At 39.0% G+C, this 18037-nt stretch overlaps 1 protein-coding gene and 1 non-coding gene across 5 annotated transcripts in view; one reads left to right on the forward strand and one right to left on the reverse strand.

The window, feature by feature from the left end:
* The window catches only part of FGD4 (FYVE, RhoGEF and PH domain containing 4), a 229996-nt gene that overhangs the window by 188130 nt on the left and 23829 nt on the right, over positions 1-18037 (forward strand). For all 4 annotated transcript variants that reach the window (XM_027541685.1, XM_027541689.1, XM_027541690.1 and 1 more), the window contains exons 8-10: positions 9396-9534; positions 11958-12016; positions 12343-12489. In XM_027541685.1, the coding sequence (XP_027397486.1) occupies positions 9396-9534; positions 11958-12016; positions 12343-12489 (345 nt within the window). The remainder of the gene's footprint in view (positions 1-9395; positions 9535-11957; positions 12017-12342; positions 12490-18037) is intronic.
* LOC113893885 lies at positions 7137-7243 on the reverse strand. Its single transcript, XR_003511398.1, has one exon. It is a non-coding gene; the product is annotated as a U6 spliceosomal RNA (small nuclear RNA).

An 18037-nucleotide genomic window follows, 5' to 3' on the forward strand; every position in this document is an offset into this window, starting at 1 on the left:
AGATGCAGAAGAAGCATTTGATAAAATGCAACATCCATTCATGATACAAACTGTTACCAAAATGGATATTGAGGGAACATGAAGTGAAACTGAAAGTCGCTTGGGCGTGTCCGACTCTTTGCGACCCCATGAACTATATAGTCCATGGGATTCTCCAGGCCAGTATACTGCAGTTGGTAGCCTTTCCCTTCTCCAGGGGATCTTCTTAACCCAGGGATCGAACCCAGGTCTCTTTCATTGCAGGTGAATTCTTTACCAGCTGAGCCACAAGGGAAGCCCAGGAATACGGGAGTGGGTAGCCTGTCCCTTCTCCAGCAAACCTTCACAGCCCAGGAATCAAACCAGTGTCTCCTGCATTCTAGGCAGATTCTTTACCAACTGAACTATCTGGGAAGCCCTTTGAGGGAACATATCTCAACATAAAAGTTATTTATGACAAACCCCAACCACCATAATACTTAACAGGGAAAAGCTTGAAAACTTTCCTGCTAAAATCTGGAACAAGACACTGATGCCCACTCTCAGCACTTCTCTTCAACATAATAATTGAAGTCTTAGCCACAGCAATCATAGAAGAAAAAGAAAAATTATCCAAATTGGAAGAGAAGAGGTAAAATTGTCATTGTAAGCATATGACATTATACTGTATATAGAAAACGCTAAAGACTCCACACAGAAACTACTAGGACTGATAAATTCAGCAACATAGCAGGATACAAGATTAACATGAAAAAATCTGTTCCCCTTCTTTACACTAACAAAGAAATATCAGAATCAGTTCAGTTCAGTTCAGTTGTTCAGTTGTGTCTGCCTCTTTGCAAATGCGTGGACTATAGCACGCCAGGCTTCCCTGTCCATCACCAACTCCCGGAACTTACTCAAACTCATGTCCATTGAGTCAGTGATGCCATCCAACCATCTCATCCTCTGTCATCCCCTTCTCCTCATGCCTTCAATCTTTCCCAGCATCACGGTCTTTTCTGGTGAGTCAGTTCTTCCCATCAGGTGGACAAAGTATTGGAGTTTCAGCTTCAGTATAAGTCCTACCAATGTATAGTCAGGACTGATTTCCTTTAGGATGGACTGGTTGGATCTCCTTGCTGTCCAAGGGACTCAAGAGTCTTCTCCAACACCACTGTTCAAAATCATCAATTCTTCAGCGCTCAGCTTTCTTTGTCGTCCAACTCTTACATCCATACATGACTACTGGAAAAACCATAGCTTTGACTAGACAGAATTTGTTGGCAAAGTAATGTCTCTGCTTTTTAATATGCTGTCTAGGTTGGTCACAACTTTTCTCCCAAGGAGTAAGCAGCTTTTAATTCCATGGCTGTAGTCATCATCTGCAGTGATTTTGGAGCCAAAAAAAATAAAGTCTGTCACTGTTTAACCATCTATTTGCCTTGAAGCGGTGGGACCAGATGCCATGATCTTAGTTTTCTGAATGTTGAGTTTTAAGCCAACTTTTCACTGTCCTGTTTCACTTTCATCAAGAGGCTCTTTAGTTCTTCACTTTGGGCCATAAGGGTGGTGTCATCTGCATATCTGAGGTAACTTATATTTCTCCTGGCATCTTGATTCTAGATTGTGCTTCTTCCAGCCCAGCATTTCTCATGATATTTGCTGCATATAAGATAAATAAGCTGGGTGACAATATACAGCCTTGATGTACTCCTTTCCAAACTTGAAACCAATCTGTTGTTCCATGTCCAGTTCTAACTTTTGCTTCCTGACCTGCATACAAATTTCTCAAGATGCATGTTGATGTATGGCAAAACCAATACAATATTGTAAAGTAAAAAAAAATTTTTTTTTTTTAATAAATAAAAGAGGGAAAAAAAAAAAAACAAATTTCTCAAGAGGCAGGTCAGGTGGTCTGGTATTTCATCTCTGTCAGAATTTTCCACAGTTTATTGTAATCCACACAGTCAAAGGCTTTGACGTAGGCAATAAAGCAGAAATAGATGTTTTTTTGGAACTCACTTGCTTTTTTGATGATCCATTGGTTGTTGGCAATTTGATCTCTGATTCCTCTGCCTTTTCTAAATCCAGCTTGAACATCTGGAAGTTCATGGTTCACGTACTATTGAAGCCTGGCTTGGAGAATTTTGAGCATTACTTTACTAGCGTGTGAGATGAGTGCAATTGTGTGGTAGATTGAGCATTCTTTGGTATTTCCTTTCTTTGGGATTGGAATGAAAACTGACCTTTTCCAGTCCTGTGGCCAGTGCTGAGTTTTCCAAATTTACTGGCATATTGAGGGCAGCACTTTCACAGCATCATCTTTTAGGATTTGAAATAGCTCAACTGGAATTCCATCACCTCCACTAGCTTTGTTCGTAGTGATGCTTCCTAAGGCCCACTTCACTTAGCATTCCAGGGTACCTGGATCTAGGTGAATGAAAATACCATCATGATTATCTGGGTCATGAAGATCTTTTTTGTACAGTTCTTCTGTGTGTTCTTGCCACCTGTTCTTAATATTTTCTGCTTGTCTTAGGTCCATACCATTTCTGTCCTTTATTGTGTCCATCTTTGTATGAAATTTTCCTTTGGTATCTCTATTTTTCTTGAAGAGATCGCTAATCTTTCCCATTCTATTGTTTTCCTCTTTTTCTTTGCACTGATCACTGAGGAAGCGTTTTTTATCTCTCCTTGCTATTCTTTGGAATTCTGCATTGAAATGGGTATATCTTTCCTTTTCTCCTTTGCCTTTTGCGTCTTTTCTTTTTTCAGCTATCTGTAAGGCCTCCTCAGACAACCATTTTGCTTTCTTGTGTTTCTTTTTCTTGGGGATGGTCTCGATTCCTGTCTCCTGTACAATGTCACAAAGCTCCTTCCATAGTTCTCCAGGCACTGTCTATCAGATCTAATCCCTTAAATCTATTTCTCACTTCCACTGTATAATCGTAAGGGATTTGATTTAGGTTATACCTGAATGATCTAGTGGTTTTCTCAACTTTCTTCAATTTCAGTCTGAATTTGGCAATAAGGAGTTCATGATCTGAGCCCCAGTCAGCTCCCAGTCTTGTTTTTGGTGATTGTATAGAGCTTCTCCATCTTTGGCTGCAAGGAATATAATCAGTCTGATTTTGGTGTTGGCCATCTGGTGATGTCCATGTGTAGAATCGTCTCTTGTGTTGTTGGAAGAGGGTGTTTCCTATGATGAGTGCGTTCTCTTGGCAGAACTCTATGAGCCTTTGCCCTGCTTCATTCTGTACTCCAAGGCCAAATTTGCCTGTTACTTCAGATATCTCCTGATTCCCCATTTTTGCATTCCAGTCCCCTTTAATGAAAAGGACATCTTTTTTTGGTGTTACTTCTAGAAGGTCTTGTAGGTCTTCATAGAACTGTTGAACTTCAGCTTCTTCGGCATTAGTGGTTGGGGCATAGACTTGGATTACTGTGATATTGAATGATTTGCCTTGGAAACGAACGAGATCATTCTGTCATTTTTGAGATTGCATCCAAGTACTGCATTTCAGACTCTTTTGTTGATTATGAGGGCTACTCCAGTTCTTCTAAGGGATTCTTGCCCAGAGTAGTAGATATAATGGTCATCTGAGTGAAATTCACCCATTCCAGTCCATTTTAGTTTGCTGATTCCTAAAATGTCGATGTTCACGCTTGCCATCTTGCTGATTCCTAAAATGTCAGTGTTCATTCTTGCCATCTCCTGTTTGACCACTTCCAATTTACCTTGATTCATGGACCTAACATTCCAGGTTCCTATGCAATATTGCTTTTTACAGCATTGGCCTTTGTTTCTTTCACTAGTCGCATCCACAGCTGGTGTTGTTTTTGCTTTGGCTCCATCCCTTCATTCTTCCTGGAGTTATTTCTTCTACTGATCTCCAGTAGCATATTGGGCACCTACCAACCTGGGGATTTCATCTTTTAATGTCCTGTCTTTTTGCCTTTTCATACTGTTCACTGACACTATTGCTGGGTGTGTGCTTTGTTCATCACTCTAAATCAAATGAGCCCTCTTGAGTTTCAGCAGAGAAACTGCCAGTCCTCACAGCCTGTCACACCCTGGGAAAATCTTCCCATTGACTGAGCTGATGGAAGAATAGGTGCAGCCTCAGGCCAGAAGCCTCAGGTCAGAGCTTCCCTGGTGGCTCAAACAGAAGAGTCTGCCTGCAGTGTGGGAGACCCCGGTTTGATTCCTGGGTTGGTAAGATGTTCTGGAGAAAGAAATGGCAACCCACTCCAGTATTCTTGCCTGAAAAAATCCCGTGGATGAAAGAGCCTGGAGGTCTACAGTCCATGAGGTTGCAAACAATTGGACACGACTGAGCGACTAACACACAGGCCAGAAGACCACAGATTCTTACTGTTCTTACCCAAAGTTCAGCAGTTTAAAAAACAAAAACAAAATTAAATTTTCAGGTTGTTACGTGCTTTTGTTCAATTTCCAAAGTACTGAAATGATTGTTGTTGTTGTTAAGTTTTATCCAGCTTTAAAGTTGCTTTTTAAAAGGGTGATTTTGCCAGCATCATTATTACTCAGTGATAGCCAAAAGTCCTGCCCTTGCTCTTCACTCCTTTTCTTAAATGTCTCTTTTCTCATGATTAAGCAGTCATCTATCTCTCTGAACCCTGGTTCTTTCTTTGATTCTTTCATTAACTCATTTTGCTAATATTGAAATGTGGGCAGAATATAAGGTTTTTTGCCCTGCATAATCTTTCTCTCCACTCTCTCAGTGATGTTGTAGCTTCTCAAGCCTTTAACCATAATGTCATACAGACGCTTATATGGTCAGTTCAGTTCAGTTGCTCAGTCGTGTCTGACCCTTTGCAACCCCATGGACTGCAGCATGCCAGGCTTCCCTCTCCATTACCAACTCCCAGAGCTTGCTCAAACTCATGTCCACCAAGTTGGTGATAACATCCAACCATCTCATCCTCTGTCATCCCCTTTTCTTCCTGCCTTCAATCTTCTCCAGCATCAGGGTCTTTTCCAGTGAGTCAGTTCTTCCCATCAGATGGCCAAAGTATTGGAGTTTCAGCTTCAGCATCAGTCCTTCCAATGAATATTCTCTCAGCTTTTTATTTTTTTATTTTTTTTATTTTTTTTGTCTCAGCTTTTTTTTTTTTTTTTAAATTTTTAAACTTTACATAATTGTATTAGTTTTGCCAAATATCAAAATGAATCCGTCACAGGTATACATGTGCTCCCCCCCATCCTGAAGCCTCCTCCCTCCTCCCTCCCCATACCATCCCTCTGGGTCGTCCCAGTGCATTAGCCCCAAGCATCCAGTATCGTGCATTGAACCTGGACTGGCATCTCGTTTCATACATGATATTTTACCTGTTTCAATGCCATTCTCCCAAATCTTCCCACCCTCTCCCTCTCCCACAGAGTCCATAAGACTGTTCCATACATCAGCGTCACTTTTGCTGTCTCGTACACAGGGTTATTGTTATCATCTTTCTAAATTCCATATATATGCGTTAGTATACTGTATTGGTGTTTTTCCTTCTGGCTTACTTCACTCTGTATAATAGGCTCCAGTTTCATCCACCTCATTAGAACTGATTCAAATGTATTCTTTTTAATGGCTGAGTAATACTCCATTGTGTATATGTACCACAGCTTTCTTATCCATTCATCTGCTGATGGACATCTAGGTTGCTTCCATGTCCTGGCTATTATAAACAGTGCTGCGATGAACATTGGGGTACACGTGTCTCTTTCCCTTTTGGTTTCCTCAGTGTGTGTGCCCAGCAGTGGGATTGCTGGATCATAAGGCAGTTCTATTTCCAGTTTTTTAAGGAATCTCCACACTGTTCTCCATAGTGGCTGTACTAGTTTGCATTCCCACCAACAGTGTAAGAGGGTTCCCTTTCCTCCACACCCTCTCCAACATTTATTGCTTGTAGACTTTTGGATCGCAGCCATTCTGACTGGTGTGAAATGGTACCTCATAGTGGTCTTGATTTGCATTTCTCTGATAATGAGTGATGTTGAGCATCTTTTCATGTGTTTGTTAGCCATCTGTATGTCTTCTTTGGAGAAATGTCTGTTTAGTTCTTTGGTCCATTTTTTGATTGGGTCATTTATTTTTCTGGAGTTGAGCTGGAGGAGTTGCTTATATATTTTTGAGATTAGTTGTTTGTCAGTTGCTTCATTTGCTATTATTTTCTCCCATTCTGAAGGCTGTCTTTTCATCTTGCTGATAGTTTCCTTTGATGTGCAGAAGCTTTTAAGGTTAATTAGGTCCCATTTGTTTATTTTTGCTTTTATTTCCGATATTCTGGGAGGTGGGTCATAGAGGATCCTGCTGTGATGTATGTCAGAGAGTGTTTTGCCTGTGTTCTCCTCTAGGAGTTTAATAGTTTCTGGTCTTATGTTTAGATCTTTAATCCATTTTGAGTTTATTTTTGTGTATGGTGTTAGAAAGTGTTCTAGTTTCATTCTTTTACAAGTGGTTGACCAGTTTTCCCAGCACCACTTGTTAAAGAGATTGTCTTTAATCCATTGTATATTCTTGCCTCCTTTGTCAAAGATAAGGTGTCCATATGTGCATGGATTTATCTCTGGGCTTTCTATTTTGTTCCATTGATCTATATTTCTGTCTTTGTGCCAGTACCATACTGTCTTGATGACTGTGGCTTTGTAATAGAGCCTGAAGTCAGGTAGGTTGATTCCTCCAGTTCCATTCTTCTTTCTCAAGATCGCTTTGGCTATTCGAGGTTTTTTGTATTTCCATACAAATTGTGAAATTATTTGTTCTAGCTCTGTGAAGAATACTGTTGGTAGCTTGATAGGGATTGCATTGAATCTATAGATTGCTTTGGGTAATATACTCATTTTCACTATATTGATTCTTCCAATCCATGAACATGGTATATTTCTCCATCTATTAGTGTCCTCTTTGATTTCTTTCACCAGTGTTTTATAGTTTTCTATATATAGGTCTTTAGTTTCTTTAGGTAGATATATTCCTAAGTATTTTATTCTTTCTGTTGCAATGGTGAATGGAATTGTTTCCTTAATTTCTCTTTCTGTTTTCTCATTATTAGTGTATAGGAATGCAAGAGATTTCTGTGTGTTGATTTTATATCCTGCAACTTTACTATAGTCATTGATTAGTTCTAGTAATTTTCTGGTGGAGTCTTTAGGGTTTTCTAAAAATATGGAACGCTTCACGAATTTGCGTGTCATCCTTGCACAGGGGCCATGCTAATCTTCTCTGTATCGTTCCAATTTTAGTATATGTGCTGCCGAAGCGAGCACTGTCTCAGCTTTTTAATACGCTAGTTTGGTCATAGCTTTTCTTCTAAGGAGCAAATGTCTTAATTTCATGATTGCAGTCATGAAAATCTGCAGTCACCATCTGCAGAGATTTTGGAGCCCAAAGAAGATAAAGTGTGTCACTGTTTCCGCTGTTTCCCCATCTACTTGCCATGAAGTGATAGGACCAGATGCCATGATGAATTTTGAATTGTAAGCCATCCTTTTCACTGTCTTCTTTCACTTTAATCGAGAGTCTCTTTAGTTCCTCCTTGCTTTCTGCCATATGGGTGGTGTCATCTGCATATCTGAGGTGATTGATGTTTCTCCAGGAAATCTTGATTCCAATTTGTGCTTCATCCAGCCTGGCATTTTGCATAATGTACTCTGCATATAAGTCACTATCTGCTTATAGGGTCATTATTTCTAATTTAGTCCTTTATGCCTATACTCTAGTTATGAAATTCTGAGTACTGGCTTCACAATTCTGTATGAGCATCTTGTCATCAATACACACTCAACATGTTCGAGTCCTGTCTAGCTTTCAAACATTTTTTCCACATAACATTTATGCTTTGTGACATTTGTGATTACGTGATTGGATTTATTACACAGCACCAATATTCTTTTATTCACCAGAATTTGATCACGTGGCTTTACCTTTGATTTATCATTTTTCCTCATTCTCTGTATGTGTTCTTTAAACAGTATATTCAAGGGACTTAACTTGGAGCTTGTTGCATACAAATGCTCAATATGGTGATGGTGATAATGATTATCATTATTGTTTCATCAAGTATTAAAACTCTGAATTAGCAATATCTGTCTTCTCCATTTTATAAGGAAAGGATGGAGTTGTGAAAGGAGTGGTAGTTTGAGAATCAGCTAAGCTAGTTAAGATTCTAGTCTGCTACTTATAGTCACTTGACCTTAGAAAGCTCCCCTAACTTTTCTGGACCAGTTTCTTCATGTAAAATTTGGGGATCAGTAATATTTTCCTGGAGATATATGTGTGTATGCGTATGTGTGTGTGTGTTCCCTAGGCTTGCTGGAGAAAGTCAAATGGGATAACTAAACTTATAATATTTGTATCTTACAGGTTATTAAGGAGAGCCATTCACCTTCAGCTTCCATACTAATTTCAGGCTGTTTTTACTTTTTTCCTGGTCTACAGTAATTTTCAAACTAGTTTCCCTACATGTTCCCAAGGCCACACTGCAATAGATTAATCTTAATAGATGTCATATCTAATGATATCACTCCCCTGCCTGAAAACCTGCATTAGATAAAATAAATCTAAACCCAGCTTGACATTATTACACCAGATTACATTTTAGTTTCTTGTTTGCTTTGAATGCAAATATCATGTCTTATCTTAATATTGACACATTTTTTACCCTTAAGTGCTCTGGTCATGGTCATGAGTAAATATATTAAGGGGTTTCCGCTGTGTTAAATATGAAGAGGAACACATCTTATTTTCAAGTAATCTTTTTTCTTCCCTTCCACATTAATCGCTTACTGAAAGCATGTTCTATAGACTCAATTTTGCCAGAGCAAAGGAGGTCTATTCAGAGTTTGGTTTCTAATGGAAGAGAATGCCATGACCTAATGAAAAATTAAAATTTTATTATCTTGTCACCCTTCTACATGTGGAGTCTTTTCAGTTCAAAGGAAATGACATTTATAGTAGTCTTATTATGGGATAATTTCTGCTGAATCCATAGTCATTTAATATAGTGTTACTTAGTGAACCTCTTTAAATAGATGCTTCTTTTGAAAATCTCTGGAGTTATGATTTGATAGTATGACCTGAAAAACCCTTGTAATGACCAATGAAAGTAGATGCCATCAATCTGGAATTTTCCTGCTTAAAATTCTGCTTTATTTATTTTCTGAGTAGATTGGTGGTCCTCAGACTTTAATGGAAAAAATTGGGAATGTTCTTAAATACATATCCAAGCTATGTTCTCAAAATTGTGGTTTCATAGTTTGGAGTGGGGTTTAGGATTTCCATTTTTAATAGCATCCCAAGAATGTATCTGATGCAGGTGATACACAGGCCACATTTTAGTGAAAGTTCTATATTACCTTGAGTTTTTAGACTGTCTAACCTAATTTTTAAATCTTTCTTTAAAAACCTTTCTCACTACAGAAACAGAAGGTCTGTGGGAGCTTGACTTTGCAGCATCACATGCTAGAACCTGTTCAGCGCATTCCCCGGTATGAGATGCTCCTTAAGGACTACCTAAGGAAATTGCCCCCAGATTCTCCGGACTGGAATGATGCTAAAAGTAAATCCCCCCTTCCATTATGGGATAATTTAGTGGCCAAGTAGCCTTGTGATTTCAAAGTGAAATAGAAGCCACTTTAGTAAAATATTGGTGTCAGAAAATAACCTCACTGGAAATTGTTATCAACACCTCAATTAGGCAAGCACTTTTGAGCCCAAATCATAGGCTTAGAGCAATGCAAATCACATTTCTCATGCTGGTTTCACATTAGTGATTAACTCTAAAATATAAAACTGTAGTCTTAGAGACATCTGGAATAGCAATACACAATTACCTTCTCACAGAAAGACTTCAACCATTCAGAATTACTAGTGCTGCTGGTTAATTAAGGGGGTAGATATATACCAAGAAAACTAAGATGACATTTACTATTTAAAAATAGCCTAAGCAAAGTGATTTCTCTCTACCTTTTACTAAGATAGAAGAGAAAATAATGCTGTTTAGTGTCAGCATTTTCCCTGAGAAACCTTTATTCCTGTTCTACTCATTATATTTTTTTTTTGCCATTAGATCATAATGAAAGACTTTTTAGGACCTAAGCATTTCAATAAGATATTTGTTTTCTTGTGTACTTTTGAAAAAATCAATTAACTGTGTAGAATGAAAATTTAACTTGGGTTGGTAATCAACATATACTACAACTGCTACTAAAACCAGCAGAACTAGTGGTAAGATTGGAAGTTGGCTTACTGTTTCTACTTCTCAGACTAGTCTCTTGGGTAGTAGCCCCAGCCCATCTTAACTTGTCTCCCTCTACCTTGGATCCTATATGGAATATACTGAGTTGCCCAAATCAGGATAATTCTCTAAAATTTAAATAAAAATTCCTTTTCTTCTATTTTCAAAGACTTGGACTTCTGCTAAGGTACCTATGTCAAAAGTGAGAAAGTCGGAATTATCTGATGGTCCAGTAGTTAAGAATTCACCTGCCAATGCAGGGGATACAGTTTTGATCTCTTGCCTGGGAAGATTCCCCATGCTGCAGAGCAACTAAGCCTATGTACCACAACTGTGGAACCTGTGAGCCACAACTACTTAAAGCCCATGCACCAGAGAGCTCATGTTCCACAAACAAGAGAAGCCACAGAAGTTAGAAACCCATACACCACAACAAAGAGTAGCCCCTGATTGCTGCAACTAGAGAAAGCCTGCACACAAAAACAAAGACCCAGGGCAGCCAAAAAATAATTAAATAAATAAAAATTTAAAAATAGAAAAAAAAAAGATGGTGCAGTGAGAGGGGTAGGGGCTGGTGGTCCCCACACCGCTTCCCCCTTCTCCAAAATGAGAAAGTCAGCAACATAATAGGGTAATTTTTGCTCTTTGATTTCCCATTACTACTTATACTAACATTCTAAGGAAACACAAAAATACTTTTAGAAACCTAAAAGCAGAAGGAAAAGCAGCAAAAGTGCATTTTGTTCAGCAGTAGAACAAAGAAGACAGAAAAGTCAGTTCAGAATGATGAGGTTGTTGTGATACCAGAATTAAACCAACCAGTATTCATAAGATAGAAAAGAAAGGAGAGCAGGACATGATGGAGGATTGAGAACATTCCCTCAGGTTAACCCAGCAGGAAGCCTCAGCTTCCACCTTCGACCTCTCTTCACCAGTAGTCCTGAAGCTCCTACCTTGCCCATATCAAAGCTCCTGCCTTCCCCATTCCCATCTCTCACTACCACCTGCCCTAGCAACAAAACCTTCCATCGACATTGGCATCAAAAAATTCTCTTTCACCTAGATTAGAACTGTGAGTGTGTTTTCCCAGAGAAAACTGATTATGTTTGTTGGTTAATTTACTTGTACTGCTACTGCTGCTAAGTCACTTCAGTCGTGTCCGACTCTGTGCAACCGCATAGACGGCAGCCCACCAGGCTCTGCCGTCCCTGGGATTCTCCAGGCAAGAACACTGGAGTGGGTTGCCATTTCCTTCTCCTACTGCTGAAATGTTGTAGAACTTTTGAGTCAGAAGACTTAGGTTCAAATGTAGCCCTTTGGTATCATAATCTATGACCCTACCCAAGGAACATCACTCTTTACTTCTTTCATCTGCCAAATGAAGCTAATGTATTTGCCATTCAGGGTTGCATAAAAATGAATTGACATAATATATATGAACACCCCTGACAAAGTGCCTTATAACAAGCTATTGTCATGATGTTTGCTGTTTTGAAGATTCCTAATGAATTAAATGTACCTGTGAGCCTAGTCACTATATATGACTTTTTATGAGTAAATACTTCCCAAATTCCAAATCATCTGCTTACAAATGAACTTTGGAAGTATCCAACTTGTAAATGGAAATTGCCCCTGCTTTTATTGTGTGTCTTTGGTCTCAGATTCCTTATTATGCTATATATTATTCAGCTATCTAGTAATATAGAAAGGACAAAATATATTTACTTTTCTTTTCTCCTATTTAGAATCACTTGAAATTATATCTACAGCAGCAAGCCATTCTAATAGTGCAATAAGAAAAATGGTAAGTAGTTTTCAGAGGAAATGGAAATCTTTTAGTTAGATAATTGTTAATAATATAGTCTAATATTATCTACAGTTTTGGCCCAAAATGAATTGACACAAGTGAACAAAAAATATTGTTTATAAAATGTTTAGAACTATCTGTGATTATACTCTTCCCTCTTCTCCCAGGTTTTAATTTGCTCTTAACTGATCTTTATACTTAAGTTTATGCTTAGTTCCAATCCTTTGTGATTTGTGTATATTTTAGCTATGGTCATTAATTAAAGGCATTAAGGTGAAACCTCCTTATATTTGATCTTGCTGTGTTTTGTTCTAATTTCCTAGGAAAACCTAAAGAAACTCTTAGAGATTTATGAAATGTTGGGAGAAGAAGAAGACATTGTAAATCCTTCAAATGAATTAATAAAAGATGGACAGATCCTCAAACTAGCTGCTCGGAACACATCAGCACAGGAACGCTACCTTTTCTTAGTGAGTTTTGTAGTATGAGGAAGTCACATAAGAATACCTCATAACACTGTTATATGTATCTTGGAAAAGTAGGGTGCTTGCTTGCTCACCCAAGCAATTATTTCTAATCTGATTTAGTCAATACTGTCTGGATTCCACATCAGGGAATGTCTGTAGTAACTGAAACTTGTTCTTTGAAGGACACAAATCTGTTTTTGAAGTATTCTTCTGTAATTTTTCTGTATACTTATCATGTGTAATTTATTTCAGTAACACATAGTGAAGATAAATTTAACCTTTCCTTGAAGATCATAGGCATCAGTGTGTACGTGGGGATCACTATTTTAACTATTTTGGTTTAAAGAAATATATAGACAAAGTTGTAAAACTTGTGCTTCAAATGTCTGTGTAAAAGTACATGAATTTGCTACATAGTTCTTTTTCACTGTAGTCACTCCCTGTCCCTCTCTTAACTTCCTGGAAATGACAGTTAGTCTAGAACTTCCTGGAGAAGGAATGGCAAACCACTTCAGTAATCCTGCCTTGAGAACCCCACGAACAGTATGAAAAGGCAAAAAGATATGACACTGAAAGATGAACTCCCCAGGTCAGTAAGTGCCCAACATGCTACTGGAGAAGAGTGGATAAATAACTCCAGAAAGAATGAAGAGATGGAGCCAATGCAAAAACAACACCCAGCTGTGGATGTGACTGGTGATGGAAATAAAATGTGATGTTGTAAAGCTCAATATTGCATAGGATCCTGGAATGTTAGGTCCATGAATCAAGGTAAATTAGAAGTGGTCAAGCAGGACACGGCAGGACATTTTAGGAATCAGAGAACTAAAATGTACCAGAATATGTGAATTTAGTTCAGAAGACCATTATATCTGTTACAGGGAGCACCAGTCCCTTAGAAGAAATGTAGAAATGTAGAAGAAAGTAGTCCTCATAGTCAACTAAAGAGTCCGAAATGCAGTACTTGGATACAATCTCAAAAATGGCAGAATGATTTTTGTTCATTTCCAAGGCAAACCATTCAGTATCACAGTAATCCAAGTCTATGTCTCAACCACTAATGCCGAAGAATTTGAAGATGAATGGTTCTATGAAGACCTATAAGACCTTCTAGAACTAGTACCAAAAAAGATGTCCTTTTCATCATAGGGGACTGGAATGCAAAAGCAGGTAGTTAAGAGATACCCGGAATAACAGGCAAGTTTGGCCTTGGAGTACAAAATGAAGTAGGGCAAAGGCTAACAGTTTTGTCAAGAGAACACACTGGTCATACAAAACACCCTCTTCCAACAACACAAGAGAAGACTCATGGACATCACTAGATGGCGAACACCGAAATCAGATTGATTATATTCTTTGTAGCCGAAGATGGAGAAGCTCTATACAGTCAGCAAATATGAGACCAGGAGTTGACTGTGGCTCAGATCATGAAATCCTTATTGCAGAATTCAGACTTAAACTGAAGAAAGTAGAGAAAGCCACTAGACCATTTAGGTACGAACTAAATCAAATCCCTTATGATTATACAGTGGAAGTGAGAAATAGATTCAAGGAATTAGATGTGATAGAGTGCCTGAAGAATGATGGACAGAGGTTCATAACATTGTATAGGAGGCAGTGATTAAAACCATCACCAAGAAGAAGAAATGCAAAAAAGCAAAATGTTTGTCTGAGAAGGCCTTACAAATAGCTGAGAAAAGAAAAGAAGCTAAAGGCAAAGGAGAAAATGAAAGATATACCCATTTGAATGCAGAATTTCAAGGACTAGCAAGGAGAGATTAAAAAAAGCCTTCCTAAGTGATCAATGCAAAGAAATAAAGGAAAACAGTAGAATGGGAAAGACTAGAGGTCTCTTCAAGAATATTAGAAATAACAGGAACATTTCATGCAAAGCAAAAGTGAAAATCACTCTGTTGTGTCCGACTCTTTGCAGGCCCACGGACTATACAGTCTATGGAATTCTCCAGGCCAGAATACTGGAGTGGGTAGCCTATCCCTTCTCCAGCAGATCTTCCCCACCCAGGAATCGAACTGGAGTCACCTGCATTGCAGGTGGATTCTTTACCAATTGAGCTATTAGGAAAGCATCTTCATGCAGAGATGGGCACAATAAAAGACAAATGGTATGGACCTAACAGAAACAGAAGATATTTGGAAGAGGTGGTAACAATACACAGAAGAATTATAGAAAAAAGTTCTTAGTGACCCAGATAACCATGATTGTGTGATCACTCACCTAGAGCCAGACATCTTGGAGTGTGGAGTGTGGAGAGTGTGAGGTCAAGTGGGCCTTAGAAAGCATCACTATGAACAAAGCTAGTGGAGGTGATAGTCTTGGGCTGGATGAAGCACAAGCTGGAATTCACATTGCTAGGAGAAATATCAGTCATCTCAGATATGCAGATGACACCACGCTTATGGCAGAAAGCAAAGAGGAATTAAAGAATCTCTTGATGAAAGTGAAAGAGGAGAGTGAAAAAGCTGGCTTAAAACTCAACATTCAAAAAACGAAGATCATGGCATCCGGTCCCATCACTTCATGGCAAAAAAGTGAGGAAACAGTGGAAACAGTGACAGACTGTTTTCTTGGGCTCCAAAATCTCTGCAGATGGTGATTGCAGCTATGAAATTAAAAGATGCTTGCCCCTTGGAAGAAAAGCTGTGACCAACCTAGACAGCATATTAAAAAACTGAGACGTTACTTTGCCAACAAAGGTCCATCTAGTCAAAGCTATGGTTTTTCCAGTGGTCATGTATGGATGTGAGAGTTGGACCATAAGAAAGCTGAGCGCCGAAGAATTGATGCTTTTGAACTGTGGTGTTGGAGAAGACTCTTGAGAGTCCCTTGGACTGCAAGGAGATCAAACCAGTCACTTCTACAGGAAATTATTCCTAAATATCATTGGAAGGACTGTGCTAAAGCTGAAGCTCCAATACTTTGGCCACCTGATGGAAAGAACTGACTCATTGGAAATACCCTGATGCTGGGAAGGATTGAAGGCAAGAGGAGAAGGAGACGACAGAGGATGAGATGGTTGGATGGCATCACCGACTCGCTGGACATGGGTTTGGGTGGACTCCGGATGTTGGTGATGGACAGGGAGGCCTCTGATGCTGCAGTTCATGGGTCGCAAAGAGTCGGACATGACTGAGCGAATGAACTGAACTGAGCTAGGACTTAACTGAAAATAAGAGCTCTTCTTGGGGCATCCAGGCCTTTATATTTTAGTGTCTATTAATTCCAGTTCCTTTCTATATCTAATGATACAATAATAAGCATAACAGCTAACAATGTTTAATAATAAGCTAACCTTGAATAATTGAATAATAGCTCAGTAAATTTTAGCTATTTCTATGATTGTTATCATAGGCAAAGAAACAGTTACATTGATAAAGAGGCTGCCCTGTGACTGTCACATGACACATTCTCAGGATGTTAGTCACGTCTGACTTTTCTGCTGCATGGCAGTCATATCACCAGCCTTAGGATGAGTTGTTGGGGACTAGAGGATTCTGTTGTCTGATTGCAGCTTCCCTTGAAAGACAAATTTATAGGAACTAACTGTCATCAGAGGGTGTTCATGATATCTCTCATTTTTTAAAAGAACATTTGGTCACCAGGTGATAGAACATTTCTAGTTCAAGTTTATAAAACTCAAGAAAATTGAAAACGTGTCCACACAAAATTTGTACATGAATGTTCTTAGCAAAATTATTTATTATATCCCCAAAGTGGAAACAACCTAAATGTTTATCAATTGATGAATAGATAAACAATTTGGTATACCTATTCACTGGAATATTATATGGCAGTAAAATGGAATAAAATACTAATATATGCTACGTGGATAAACTTTGAAACATCGTTTAAGTGAAAGAAGCCACTCAAAAAGGCCACACTGTATGATATGATTTCATTTATATGAAATGTCTAGAATATTACTTACTACTTATAGAAAGTAAGTAGTGGTAGCCTTGGGCTGGTGGGGAGAGGAAATAGGCATAGGATTTCTGTTTAGAGTCATAAAGTGTTATGAAATTAGTAGTGATGGTTGCATAACTTACAACTATATAAAACCATGAATTATACTTTTTAAAAGGGTTTTTTGAATTATATCTCATAACATAATTTTTATAGTTTCCAAATTACCTATAAAAAAAATCTTTGTTTGAGATCAAAAGAAGAACTTCACCTTTCAGAGGTTTTATAGAGACCTAAATGTAAATCGGGGACTTGTAATATTTTATTAGGGTTCAGAGAGCTATTTACTTAGAAATATAGTTTTTGTTACTCAGATATGGTGAAGTCAACACATCAGGAGATGATTGCCATTGAAAAGATAGTTATAGTCACAGATCCTAAAAGGCAGGGGGATGCCACACCAAGGGCTTCATGAAAAAGCACCAGGGTTGGTCAGAAGGCAGAGGGAGCAAGCAGAACATGTGGGCAAGAACTTTTAGTTTGGTTTCTGCAAGAAGGAGTAGGCAAGGCAGGGAAAACATGCTTAGAATTTACTGGTTTAAATCACTTCATTAGGCTGTGGGGCACAGGGACCATTGCCTGGTACCTAGCCTTAGGGTTCTTGGAGAAGGGGAATACTGGCCCAAAGTATAAGAACTCAGTAGAGAAGGTGGTTGGGGTGTGGGCTCTGGGTCTGTTAGTTTAAAGTTATGCTTGCACATGAGTCACTCACTGTCTCAGAGTTGAGTAGTCCTGAGAGGGGGCATCACTTCATGGCAAATAGATGGGGAAACAGTGGAAACAGTGGCTGACTTTATTTTTTTCGGGCTCCAAAATCACTGCAGATGGTGATTGCAGCCATGAAATTAAGACACTTACTCCTTGGAAGGAAAGTTATGACCAACCTAGACCGCATATTAAAAAGCAGAGACATTACTTTGTCAACAAAGGTCCATCTAGTCAAGGCTATGGTTTTTCCAGTAGTCATGTATGGATGTGAGAGTTGGATTATAAAGAAAGCTGAGCGCAAAAGAATTGATGCCTTTGAACTGTGGTGTTGGAGAAGACTCTTGAGAGTCCCTTGGACTGCAAGGAGATCCAACCAGTCCATCCTAAAGGCTATCAGTACTGGGTATTTACTGGAAGGAGTGATGTTGAAGCTGCAACTCCAATACTTTGGCCACCTGATGCGAAGAGCTGACTCATCTGAAAAGACCCTGATGCTGGGAAAGATTGAGGGCAGGAAGAGAAGGGGACGACAGAGGATGAGATGGTTGGATGGCGTCACCAACTCAATGGACATGGGTTTGGGTAGATTCTGGGAGTTGGTGATGGACAGGGAGGCCTGGTGTGCTGCGATTCATGGGGTCGCAAAGAGTCAGACACGACTGAACGACTGAACTGACTGAGAGCAGGCCCCTGTCAGCAGGGCCCTGAAATGTCAGAGCATCAGAAATCCACATTAAAAAGACACGCTTAATATCTTTTCTGGGCAAAATGCCTGGTAGTCAGTGTCTTCCGTTTGTCTTTACTCTACCTTTAGGTTCTTAGGTAAATTTCCTTCCCCCTCTTTAACATTAGTGTTACAGT

The sequence above is a fragment of the Bos indicus x Bos taurus genome, chromosome 5 (genome assembly GCF_003369695.1).
Source record: "Bos indicus x Bos taurus breed Angus x Brahman F1 hybrid chromosome 5, Bos_hybrid_MaternalHap_v2.0, whole genome shotgun sequence".
In the NCBI taxonomy this organism is placed as follows: Eukaryota; Metazoa; Chordata; class Mammalia; order Artiodactyla; family Bovidae; genus Bos; species Bos indicus x Bos taurus.